The sequence below is a fragment of the Indicator indicator genome, chromosome 1, assembly GCF_027791375.1.
Source record: "Indicator indicator isolate 239-I01 chromosome 1, UM_Iind_1.1, whole genome shotgun sequence".
Taxonomy (NCBI): Eukaryota; Metazoa; Chordata; class Aves; order Piciformes; family Indicatoridae; genus Indicator; species Indicator indicator.
Window position 1 is genome coordinate 117212669 of NC_072010.1, and position 13178 is coordinate 117225846.

Below are 13178 nucleotides of genomic sequence, written 5' to 3' on the forward strand. Positions count from 1 at the left end.
AGTCTTCCCTCAGCCTCCTTTTCTCCACATTAAACAACCTAATTCCCCTCAGCTGCTCCTCGTAATACTTGTTCTCTAGATCCTTCACCAGCCTCGTTGCCCTTCTTTGGACACCTTCCAGCACCTCAATGTCCTTCTTGTAGCAAGAGTCCCAAAACTGAACACAGTATTTGAGGTGCAGCCTCACCAGTGCTGAGTACAGGGGCATGATCGCTTCCCTAGTCTTGCTGGCCACATTATTTGTGACTCAAGCCAGGGTGCTGTTGGCCTTCTTCGCCACCTGGGCACACTGTTGGCTCATGTTCATCCAGCTGTTGACTGACAACCCCAAGCTCATTTCCACTGGGCAGTTTTTGAACCACTCTTCTCCAAGCCTTTAGTGTTGCATGGCATTGCTGTGGCCCACACAACGGTGAGATTTATGTGAGTGTCTGCTGAGCATCATTGGTAGCACAGCTCCTGAAGGGTTTTCTCGGTGTCTTGCAAATAGCCCTCTAAGCAGTGTTTCTAGCATCCCACCTCTTCTAGACCCACTAACTGCTTGACATGCAGTAGAATATCACACCTAGGAGGTGTCATTCCTCCATAATATCGTGATGATATCTCTGTGCTCCAGTTTCAGAACCACCACATTGTTATTTATATGCTCTCCACTTTTACCTTTTGCTTAAATATACCAAACAGATTATGATGAGTGCAAAAGTGAGGAAGATGACTGCTCCCCAGATGCATCATGCCATAACACAGTTGGGTTTTACCAGTGCAGCTGCAATGAAGGATTTGCTGATGTTCATCCAGAAAGGCCTGGAAGAAGCTGTGAAGGCAAAAGAATATTTTATTATTTAATGGCTAACTGAATGCTTATTGATGTGATCTTTACTGGGTCATGGTCACACTTGGCACAGGTCTTGGAATTTTGCCATAGATGTATTTAGTTTGTTGTTTTCAGCTGGATTCTAATGGGAAATATCTTGCAGTGGACTTGAAGTATTTCTGACTGTAACAGTCTGTCATGAGAGTTTACTTTATTAATATTAAATGCTGTCTTTGTAAGGTTCTTTTAACAGTTCTGTTTTCTTATATTTGCCATTAAAATTAGATAGGATTGTCAAGATTGTTAATTATTTTCATTAACAGTAGCAGAGGGAACAGCAGAGATAATAGAGAAGGTAGCAGAAAGCACTGGGTACGTGGTTTGCCCTCTGTGTGGCAGCAGGGATGAAACATTGGCATTATAAACTACTTTTATGTATGAGTCAGTTCATTTGGTTTCACTCTTTCCTCAAGTCATTTGTTAAATGACATATGACAGGTATTTAAAACCCTAAATTCTTATAGGCTTCCTCAATAATTTGTATTTGGTTTTGTAACCACAGTGATAAGCTACCCTTTGGCAGAAGTCACAAGGATTTGTCCACTGACACCAACCTTTGCTCTGTTTTAGTTAAGATATTTAACATTATGATGATGAGCTTTGGGGAAATTCATCTCTGAAAGAGCTCAGACTTTTCTTTTTCTTCCTCTTACATTCAAATCAGCAACATTTTAATTTGAGGCATTTTGAAAAGCTGGGGAGTTCCAAATATATCTATTTACAGATATATATGTTTACAGATTTTATATGTTGCTTGGGAAACAGAGCTATTTGTCCGTACAACCCATTAAATAATATAAGAGAATTTTAGTGCAATGAGACACATCTTTTGTGTTTCACTGCAAACAGAGTTTATTATCTTGGTGCTCTCTAAATCAGTGGTGGATGAATACTCATGTTGTTTCCACCAGCAAAAATCTATGGGGTAACACCAGAGCCTCTCTTAGATATCAGGTGTTTGACCTACACATTGATCTCCATTTGTGCTTCCCCTTTTCCACTGCTTGCTTTCTTTCCAAAACTATTAAAAATTGCTGCCATCACATTTGTTCAACTCCCTGATGCATCTCTCAGGACACCTGTGCAGTCTGGTCCTGCTACATGATATTTGTCCTGCACCTTCCCCCAGATGGGTTTTCTAAAGCACTCAGGATCATATATTTTGGATACCAACTGGTATCTTTACCATGAGGGTAGTAGAGCACTGGAAAAGGTTGCCCAGGGAGGTGGTTGGGGCCCCATGCCTGGAGATATTCAAGGTGAGGCTGGACAGGGCTCTGGGCAACCTGATCTAGCTGAGGATTCCCCTGCTGACTGCAGAGGGGGTTGGATTAGATGACCTTCAGAGGTCCCTTCCAATCCAGACCATTCTGTGATTCTGTGTGTGATTCTGTGGTCACAAGTGGGGCCAGGTTTTTTTAAGCAGATTCTGCTCCTGTTTATAACCCACATCCAGAAGTGTGCAGTCTTGTACAGTACTAGACAAAAACATATGAAGACCTGCTGAGCAGCTTAACAGTTGGGGATCTCTTGGAAGCACTGATCTTCCAAAAGCTGTTTATATATGTTTTACTTGAGGACACTAATTATTGCAGCTCTCAGGAAGCAGAGCACTTCAGCTTTACTCACAGGCACTTTATGTATCTCTTGGGTTTTATATTAGAAAAAGGCTTTGGTAGTAAGTAGAGTGTGTTAAAAAAAAAAAATCAGACAAAAGGAGCTACTTGCCTGCCACTAATTTCCAGTTTCCTCCTATGAGTTTGACTTTACCTTGTGAAATCAATCTGACCTTGTACATTACAACAATACCTTTATTTTTCACACTCTTCAGCATTTTCTATCAGCCAGAAGGCAACAGTGACAGATAAGAACACTGTACACAACACAGCTCCACCTATGACATCTTTGGAAACTTCAACTCATGTTTCTTCTCCTGATTCACTGAACTTCTCTACTACTGAGCACAAAGCTCCAGGGAACACCACGTTGCAGCCTCCTCTCACCATGGATCCTGTGTCAACTCACGATGTTTCTCCTCAAGCATCTCCTGCCCCCCTCGTTAAACCTGTCCAGGCAGTTTCCATCAAAGATGCAGTGACAGTGTCTTGTGAAATTGAGAAGGTTATCCTGGCTGTCCAGAAGAGATTTTTACAGCAGGAGTCTATCCCTGAAACCTCCCTGTACCTGGGGAAGCCTCACTGCAATGTGAGCTTTAGCAATGGCACTCACGTTGTGCTGCAGGCAGGCTGGAGAGACTGTGGCACTGAAGTGGAGACCGTAAGTCCTCTGCGCCGGCCAGTGTGGAGAACTCCTGAAAAACTTTTTTTTCTCTCTTAGGGGGATGAAGGGAGGGGCAATGGCAGATCCTTAGCTAGGAGTACCATCTATTTGTTGCTGAAATGTTGGACTAAGAAATTTCTTTGAAGGAAGAAACCCTCTTCCTGTGATGGAAATTGCCTCTCTGTTTGGCACAGGAAGAAAGCAATTAAGAGAAGGAGAATCTTTAAGGTCAGGCAGCAAAGCTTAAAGGCCTCTCTGAACTGTGAGTCATTCCTCACAACTCTCTGTGTTCCCTTTACAGCTGTCAGAAGCCCCCCTTTTCTTAAAACCAAATTAATCATTGTATTAGACAAACACAATGTCTCTTTGGATGCCAAACCAAAGGCTATGCCTAGGCCATGTTAAAGTACAGAAGTTCCCTTGTGGAGCAATGATCATTGCAGACTAAGGAAGAAGAAGAGAGGTGGTGGATATGTCACTGTACAGCAACTAAGAGATGAAAGGCTTAAGTTGTTTGATTTTTTTTTCATCCAGAGACTGGAGAATACCTAAACACTTGAAGCTTGTAACAGTAGCTCTGCTATATTCCTAGAAACATGGATGTTCACAAGTTGTACTTTCTTCTTTCTGTGTTGCAGAACATGACCAATACCATAGTGAAAAACATCCTTCGGAATGACAATTCAGCTCAGGGAGTAATCCACCACTTAAAAGTTTCCAGTCCCATTCACTGTGTGTTTCAGAATGATCTCTTGACTTCCTCTGGATACACTGCAGAAGGGTAAGTAACAACATTTTGTGATTTGAAATGCTGTTGTGTGGCTGAGTGCTGCACAACACAAGAAGAATCCCCAGGGGCTTTAGCTGTATCCAATGACAGTGCTTCATATGCTAAGTAGTCTGCTCTCCTGCAAGTCCCTGCTATGAGCTTCTCTCCTGACATATCAATAGATTCAACAGTCAACAACCTTGGCCACTGCCTGGATAAACCACAGACAAAAACAAACCTGTGGGAGTTACTGGTGGAGGTTTTGGAGTCAGAATTCCTGTCTTCTCTTTGCCTTCCTGGGCAACCACCTGTAGCAACAGCTATTTTTCCTCCTTTTGTAAATAACAATGACATATCTTTTCAATTGATGTCTACATCAGACTGCCCACATGCTCACTGCTCTTGTGGGTGCTGAGGATGGCAAATTTAACCCCCACAAATACTTATCTGATCAACTTGGGGAAAAAAGCGATCTGTAATGCAAATGCTTTTTTTTTATGGAGGGCTCCATTTTCAAGTGAGATGGAGGCAAATCCTCCACTGCTCACAGAAAATCAAACCCATGCTCACAGAAGAGGTAGCAGCACAAGGTTTGCTCTGATGATGAATGTTCTTCCTTCATACAAGTGCACCTCCTTTCTTTTATGTAGCACCACACTTAAGCTATCATCACCAAATCACTTTCTATTTCCTATCTTTCCAAACACTGTATTTTCCTTTCTAACCCCCTGCAAAATCATTGTCAGGTCCCTTCTCTCTGTATTTTTCTTATGTCCCTCATTTACTGTTCAGATTTTACCTGTCTCCTTAATGTGTGACTCTTCTTCTCTATGTTTTACTATATTTTGAACTTCAAGACAGCTCATACTCTCGTTCGCCTTCATCTCCATGAAAATATTTCTCTCTGCTCTACTTGTATTGGCAAGACATTCCACTCTTTGGATTCTGCTGCTTGTTTTAACATGCTTCTTACCTTCCCAATGAAAAGCTCATTTCTTCTTGAACGGACTCCTAACATACTGGACTGCAGAGAGCTCTTTACTACTTAACTGTTCAAGAGGTGTGCACTCATGTATAGAAACACACAGTCAAATCTGTGGTCTTTATAGAAGGTTCATTGTCTTTTCAGACTTTACACCATCTTTGAGGATTTGCATGGATCTGGACACTTCAGAACAGAAATGCAGTTGTTTATTGGAAACTCCCCAATACCAAAAAATTTCAGTGTCTCTGCCAGTGATGATGTCCTGATTGAAGTGGGGATCCAGAGAGCAGACAGCAAGCTCAAGGTGGTCCTCACTGACTGCTGGGCAACTCCAACTAATAATTCAGTGGATCCCCTCTCATTTACTTTTATCAGCAACAGGTAAAGCAATGACACTTGCCCATGGCATAGTGCCATACCTCTAGTGGCACTAATCACTACTTTGTTACCTTTTATGTGTGTTCCTATCACTGACATATACACAGTCACAGTCCCTTACCATTCTGAATGGTCACACCTTTGAACAAGGAAGACAGATATGAAAAGAAAATATTTTCAAAGGGTACTGTAGAAGTTATTTGGATTTGGTTGTTTTCCACACAGTTTTGTACCTTTTACCTGAAGAAATACGTGGTTTTGGTGGTCAGTACTGAAAGAAGACTGAAGAGTGTGTGCTTTGTCTATCTCTCTGAGGTTCAGATATTACAAAGAGCTTATGTAGCTCTCATCAATGACGGTGTAGGTTAGTTGATTCCTACGTGTCCTGACTCATACGCAATATTGCTGCAGCCCCTGGTAAAAGAGGAAGTTTGTTCCTGTCTAGGCCACTCATCTCACCCTGATGATGAGATCCTTGGTCTCACTCGCCACCTTAAAATACAGTATGATCCTTTCACTTAGTAACAAAAGCTATTCTTTTTAGTATGACATTATTTCAATTCATGTTTGGTGAAGCAAGCTTAAATTCTTCTCTGTCACTCTTTCCCTTCTTCTTCAACTCTCCAAACACTTTTTGAATCTCCTGTTCTGTTTGGTTACTGTGAGAATAAAGCAGCAAATATCCCCTTATCACCCCTGCACTGCTGGAGAGTTGCTTCATGGAAGATCTGGCTGTGACTTTCTAAAAGAGCCTGAGAACCTGTTCTGTGCTGTAAAACTACAACAAGCCTTCTATAGCCCTGGCTGCTATATTCTTTTCTTTTCCTTTTCAGCTGTCCCATCCCAAACACGTATACCACACTGATAGAAAATGGGAATTCAAGCAAAGCACAGTTTAAGATGAAAATTTTTTCCTTCATCAACAATTCTGTGGTTTACTTACACTGTAAAATCCGTATTTGTATGGAGACCCCAGGAAGCACCTGCAGGACAGTAAGTGTTTTGTACCAATATGCTGTTTGTCTCCAACATGCCATATGCAGTCCTGCAGTGGGGCAGAAGGAGTAATGTTTCCAAACAGGATTTAAAATAGCTCCTGAAGTTTCTCTCCATTCTCTGCTGAGAGCAGAGGGGAGTGGGAAGTGATAGAACTGTATGGAAGTGTCTGCTTTTCTTCCTGTTCCTCATCCTCATAGCTAAAAGTACAGAGCTTGCATAGAAGTGGGGAAATCAAAGTTGGGGAGCCTAAGAATGAACCTTTCACCTCTGCACAGGCGTGGCTAGAAGGCCATGAACAGAAGTCACAATGAGATAGGCTGCTCAGAAACGTGTCAGCTCAGATGAGTATGTCACAAAAAGTGAGCACCCATATTGGCAGTGTCAGCAGGCAAGTCTGAGTAAATTAATTTGGGATGTTTTTCTGTCCTTTTTAAAAAATTATTATGATTATTTTTTCACCCTAGAGATTTGCATCTTCAGGAAAGGAAGCTCAGTGGTATTAAGTTTCTAGGGCTGTGATTCAAAGGGAGTTTATTCCAGCTTTTTAAACCCCTATTGCTTTTAAATGCAGTAAAGCAAGCAATGTTCTGGTGAGAACTTCAGTTTCTAATTGTTTCTGCTGCAAAGCATTGCTTTATTTCTTTTGCTTTTAATTAAGTGATACACAGTGCTTCATCTAAAGAGGTGTTGCTACCATAGAAACAATAAAAAATAAGTTTTTCTGATGGCTTTCTAATCTTTTTTTACTTCATAGCAGTCACACAGGAATTCTCCTCTCCCACTGCCAGCCTTCCTGTGCCTTTTTCTATCAAGGATGTTTTCATTAGCAGTTTGGTGTTCCTCCATTGTTTAACACTTTCCTCTAGCTCTAAATAACTCAGTTTAAGCTCACTGTAAAGCAAGTGATCTCTTCCTAAGAGATTAAAAATGGCTAGCAGAAGATACTTGTTTCCTTTCTCAAAGTATAAATCTTCCTCCAGTTTAAAAAAAAAAAGTAGGGACAGGAAACATGACTGACAGATGGAAAGGTGGCTCCAGTTTTCACAGCTGAATTTGTGTGTTAAAAATCAGTGCTTCATCAAACCCCAGCTTATGCCCTCCTTTAAAGGAGGTAGTGCCCTCTCTGAGTTCACTGTGTCCCCTGAACAGCTGAGGAGGGTCTGGTGATGGATGCAAGGCAGAAGAATAAGAGATGGGCAAAAAAGGAACTCTGTAGGCTGGTATGGCTGCTGTTAGAGAAGGCTTCAGCTATATGGGTTAGAGTTTTAGAACATGGTTAACTTAAGGACTAACTTTGATCTGAATTTCAGAGGTCTGTGATGGGGTAATTCTGCTAGCCCAAAGTGAAGTTTGATTGAGATTGACATCTGTAGTAAACAAGGCACAGCAGAGTTAATCAGTGAGGCTCTCTTCTTTCATATATTCTATGTTATTAATTTCTCTGCTACTCATATATGTATATATACAGGACATATTTTTCTTTCTTCTATGCAAAATTTGCCCCCTATGAAGTTACTGAATTTGTTATCTTAGACTAAGATTAAAATGTCATATGGAGAAGACAAGTGCTAGGCACATTCATACAGGATGACAGTGGCTTTTACAAAGAAGAGAGAAGGAGCTGCAGCAGGTGCAAAATCAAAGAGCAAAGCTGGAAAAAATTGTGATATGGCTGGGAAAGTGCCCCAGGTCTGGGATCTGACTTGTCTGCTACACTGGAGAATGTTTACTCGCTTCAGGGAAGGTTTACTTCATCTCTTTGATCACAAAATGAAGACTTACCTCTTGTATTATTTCTAAGCCAGTTAAAGACACTTACTGACAGTGGATTGCAGAGGTTTTACAGTAAGCATGCTGGTTAGCACCAGTGAGACATTCTTGTGTAGAAAAGTTGGTAAGACATTCTTGTGCAGACAAGTTGGTAAGACATTCTTGTGCCTTCCTGCTGTCTTTTGGTGATTACAGTACAGTACTGCAGTTTCTCTGGTTTTATGTGCACTTTCAGGAGAACCACAGTATCTCTTGAATAACATCAACAGGCTGCAATTCCCATCACGGACCTCTAGGTTGCAACTTAAAACAAAGAAAAGTAACAAATGCCTTAGGGTGCTACCGAGGGAGCGTGCAGAAGATGAGTGTGTTGTGTTTCGCAAGAGCTGCTCATATGAAGCTACAGCAGCTGATTCCCAGCATGTCACAGGGCAGGGCTTGCAAACTAGTAATTCTCAGATTAGTAGTTCACACACCACTGAAGAGCTGTGCCTCTGCCATGGGCAGTAGAAACATCCAAATAATAATGTTTGCAAAACCCTGGCATGCAGGGAGAAGTTTGTTCTTCCCTAAGGTTGCTCTAAAACAAACCAAAAGTTAATGAAAAGGAGGAGATTGTGTGAAATGTCTGTTCACAGCAGTGTTTTCCAGTGTGACTAGTTACTGATTTTATACTGGTGTTTCCTTGATGCCATTTACTTTTAACTTTCTGTAGCAGTATGAGAGCTGAAATCCCCGTCCCACACTGACAATAACCAGGCTAGCTCAGTCTGGAGGCAAATGAAAGTTGTATTGACAAGCAAAACTATACTCTATGATGAAATGCAATGAATATGTACAAATAGACACTATTCACAACATTTAAAAATATGTACAATCAACAGAAAAGCACAACCAAGCTCCCTTTGCTTTCCCCAAGGGGCCTCCCCCCCAACCAGAAGGACTCCCTCCAGGCCTCCCTGGCAGAAGGCAGAGAGTCAAGAAGCAGAGAGGCTGTTAGACTTAGCTTGTCAAGGTCAGTGTGTTATCCTCAGCCAGAAAAGAAGAAACAGCAGACAGACAGAAATCGAGCAAGCTGAGTTCCAGACTGCCCAACTCCTCAACCTTGTTTTGAGTAGTAGTTCTTAAACATTTCTCTCTCTCCAGTGGAAGTGTTTAGAATAATCATTATTTTGTTTCTTACACCCAATGGTGATTTATTTACATTCTTTCACTTTCTTTGCTTGAACTTTGTGCAGAAAAGTTAAAAAGACAGTCTTAAAACCATCACACTTTCTTTTGGTTCTCATTTCATTTTGACAAAGCATAATGGTAAGAAACAAAAAACTGCAATGAGTGAGAATAGCACTGTGCTTTCACATGCTCATCAGAAGGCTTTGTGTTTTTAATTAGTAAGCCATATTACTTGTTGGATTTTGAATTGATTGTTGCAGAGATGCCATGCAGTTCGATCCCTGAAAACTGGAGAAACCATCGCTATGCACAGAACATCCTGGGGACCTCTCTGTAAATCAGCTGGTGAGTTATGAAGAGATGTTTACAAGAAGGACACAAAGTAACTATGACTTCAAGATTCTTTTTCAGCTGAAGACCTGTGATAGAAGGTTTTTGTGCTACTCTGATATATGTTTGTGGAGCAGGTGTTCTTACTGTTCTTACCAAAATTATATGGCAGTGTGGAAAGCCCTCCTTGCGTCCTCCTTGGTGAAGTGACTGCCAGATTGTCAAGGGAGCGTAGAAAGGGAGAGGATAAAGTGCTTTGTGTAGCTATTAGCACAAGGTAGCAAGTACAACAGACACAAAATCAAACAGTTATTACAATTGTAAAGTGTGAAAGCAGCTTGAATCTTACAGGTTGCAATCAGTTTTTCAAGTGTTTACACTGTTGTTCAGACTGCAGTTAATATTTGAGGTCTGAAGTCTGTAATCAGAGGAGATAAAAGATTGCACTGTTGTGTTTCCTTAGACTACCTGGTACTGGCTTCTTTACTACCATGAATGGAAGTGGTGGAGCACAGCTGATGCACAGAACCTTTGTTAATGTGGTGGAGTGGTATAGTGCAGGTTAATAGAGAGCAAATACCAGCACTGTATACAAGCAAGGTCTCACCTGAATCACAGTGCACTGGGTTGGAAGGGCCCTTCAAAGACATTTAGTTCAATGCCCCTCCAGTAAGCAGGGACAGCCCCAATTAGATCAAGTTGCTCAGAGCCCCATCAAGCCTGACCTTGAGTGTCTCCAGGTACGGGGTCTCCAACAACTCCCTGGGCAACCTGTTCCAGTGTTCCACCACCCTCATATTAAAGAACTTCTTCCTAATGTCCAATCTAAATTTACCCTTCTCTTGTTTAAAACCATTGCCCTTTGTCCTATCACTACAGGCCTTTGTAATTAGTCCCTCCCCAGCTTTCTTGAAGGCCCCCTACAGGCTGCTATTAGGTCTTCCTGGAATATTCTCTTCTCCAGGCTGAACAACCCTAACTCTCTCAGCCTGTCTTTTTAGCAGGGGTGCTCCAGCCCTTGCATCACTTTTATGACCCTCCTCTGCACCCTCTCCTTCAGGTCCATGTTCTTCTTGTGTTGAGAGCCCCAGAGATGGACACAGTACTCCAGAGGAGGTTATGCATCTGCCTAATCTTCATTTATCCTGAGTGATGTTATCAAGGGTGTCTGTGGCCTCTGACATTTACAGTCATTTGGCCTGCTCCAGCCATTTGCATTTGTATCTTATTAGTGTAAAACACTCCTGGTGAATATTTGTACACACCACTATCAGAGCTTTGACACATGGCTACCATGAAGTCACATTGCAGACAGAAGTCACCCCTCATTCCTCATGCTGGTTGCCTGTTTTACCAGTATCTTAACATTCTGCTGGAATGGTGTTGGCTCCAGGGTACTTTTTTCTCCTCTACTGTGATAGCCATATTGTTCTTTGGGGCTTAGAAACTGGTCCTGGTGTATTGTTCTTTGGGGCTTAGAAACTGGTCCTGGTGTATTGTATTGTATTTTTCTTCCATAATATGCAAGCATTTGTCTGTTGGAATAGGCCTTCATTTCTGAATTAGGATTTTTAAGCCTAGCAATTTACACAGCTGTCTTTGTACAGCACTTACATGAAGTAGATCTCATTCCCATTTTCACTGGAGACCCCAATGTATTTCTAATATTGAAAAATGGTCATTACACAAAAGGGTCTCTGGTGAGGAGAGCTTTATTTGGGTTCTACTGCACCGATTCCTGGGGAAAGGTGACACTACTAGGTGTTACCTCCTATTTCCAATTCGGATAGTCACTTCTTGAACATAGGAACTTGAATATAGGATGCTCCATCTAAATATGAGGAGGAATTTCTTTACTTTGAAGGTGGTGGAGCACTGGAACATGCTGCCCAGAGAAATGGTGGAGTCTCCATCTCTGGAGTCTTTCAAAACCCACCTGGATGCAGCCCTGTGTAACCTGCTCTACATGAACCTGCTCTGGCAGGGGAGTTGGACTAGATGATTTTTAGAGGTTCCTCTACCATTCTGTGATTCTATGATTTGCATTTTAAGTGTGAGGCTAGTGAAACATGAAAAAAGCTTTAACTGCTCTGCCTATACTGCTTCGCCACATTCTATAGCAAAAGCCAGTGATAAATGTCCTCAGGAAGGCCTGTGCTATCTATGTCTGGCTACAGACTGCCCTTTCCCTTGTGCTTACTCTTTTTGTTCCTTTGTTTCATATTGAAATTCAGAAATAAGCCTAAACTTATTATCACAGGATCACAGGATCACGGGATGTGAGGGGTTGGAAGGGACCTCCGGAGACCATTGAGTCCAACCCCCCTGCCAGAGCAGGACCATAGAATCTAGTGCAGGTCACACAGGAACACATCCAGATGGGGCTTGAAAGTCTCCAGAGGAGACGCCACAACCTCTTTGGGGAGCCTATAGCAAAAGACTATAGATTTCCTGCAGATGCCATGCCCATGCCTTCCAGACCTCTGCAGACATTGTAGAGACCCTTACCTACACCCAGGCTACAGACTTGAGCCCATGGTAGTCACTTCAGTGTGACTTGCCTGCCTCCACTGACTGCCCCAGCTAGATCTCTGCTGACTAGAATGGGGACTTGGAGACCCATCACACATGGAGAACCCTTCTCTCTTAGTATTTAAAGAAGTGTTACATATGAGATAAGAGCAAAGGAAATGTCTTTCAATATCACAGATGAATGGGAGCAGGATTAACATGGGAGAATGCTTCACTGCTGGGGTCATTCTGAAAGTATGGCAGCATCTCAAAAGCTCACCCATGCTGATTCTTTATTTGAACAGAAAACTGTAGAGTTAAATTCCAAAGACACATCACACTCATGTCTGCAAAAAGAGTTTACACCTGTATGCAAAAAGAGAACTTGGGCTGTGGCTCACAGACCTTTCCATGAGAATCACTCTGCTCAAAAAGCTGATTCACTTCTGTATCACAGCTTGGTGCTTCAACATGCATGTTGGCTGATTTGTAGGCAAGGCTCCTTTCTTACTCTAGGAAAAGATTTAAAAATTCCAAAGCTTTCTAAATTTCACCTCTTTTTTTTTTTTTTTTTTTTTTTTAGCATCTGATTTGAAGAGAGAGAAGGATGCTGGGATGGAAGCTGGGTTCATTATCCTCATTACCTTTGCTGTGTTTGGTTTTGTGCTGGGAATTGTGAGCCTTCTCATTTTCCTGTACCAGCGAAAGATGGGTAGTTACAACTTCAGAATCAAGTCTGACAACTTCAGCTACCAAGTGTTCCATGGTTAGTGATTTCCAGGCTACCAGATGTAAGTACTGAATTATCATCACTTTATTTAGCTGTTTTTCTCTTAATGAAATCAATACTTGAGATGAGCATCCTCTGTTTAAAAGTATTTGAATCTCCTGTCCAGTTTGCTATGGGTGAAGTTCATGGACATAAGAGCAAAATGCCTCCTATTCTTGCCCATTTCAAAACACTGCAGACTACCAAGGAGGAAGACAGCATCCTCTTCTTCATCTTCCTTCATGGCTTTGGCCTCAGAATAAACAATGCACCACTTTAAAAGAACACCAATAACTATTTCCAGACAAAGAACATTACTTTGGGATTTGGATCATGAACT

General features: G+C 41.8%; 1 protein-coding gene across 1 annotated transcript in view; it reads left to right on the forward strand.

Annotated features, from left to right (window-relative positions):
- The window catches only part of UMODL1 (uromodulin like 1), a 72785-nt gene extending 59945 nt beyond the window's left edge, over window positions 1–12840 (forward strand). Inside the window, exons 14-21 of the mRNA XM_054394522.1 lie at window positions 685–822; window positions 2706–3151; window positions 3793–3935; window positions 5053–5289; window positions 6120–6279; window positions 9489–9577; window positions 9740–9749; window positions 12673–12840. Coding sequence (XP_054250497.1) covers window positions 685–822; window positions 2706–3151; window positions 3793–3935; window positions 5053–5289; window positions 6120–6279; window positions 9489–9577; window positions 9740–9749; window positions 12673–12840 — 1391 coding nt within the window. The remainder of the gene's footprint in view (window positions 1–684; window positions 823–2705; window positions 3152–3792; window positions 3936–5052; window positions 5290–6119; window positions 6280–9488; window positions 9578–9739; window positions 9750–12672) is intronic.
- The last annotated feature ends 338 nt before the right edge of the window (window positions 12841–13178 follow it).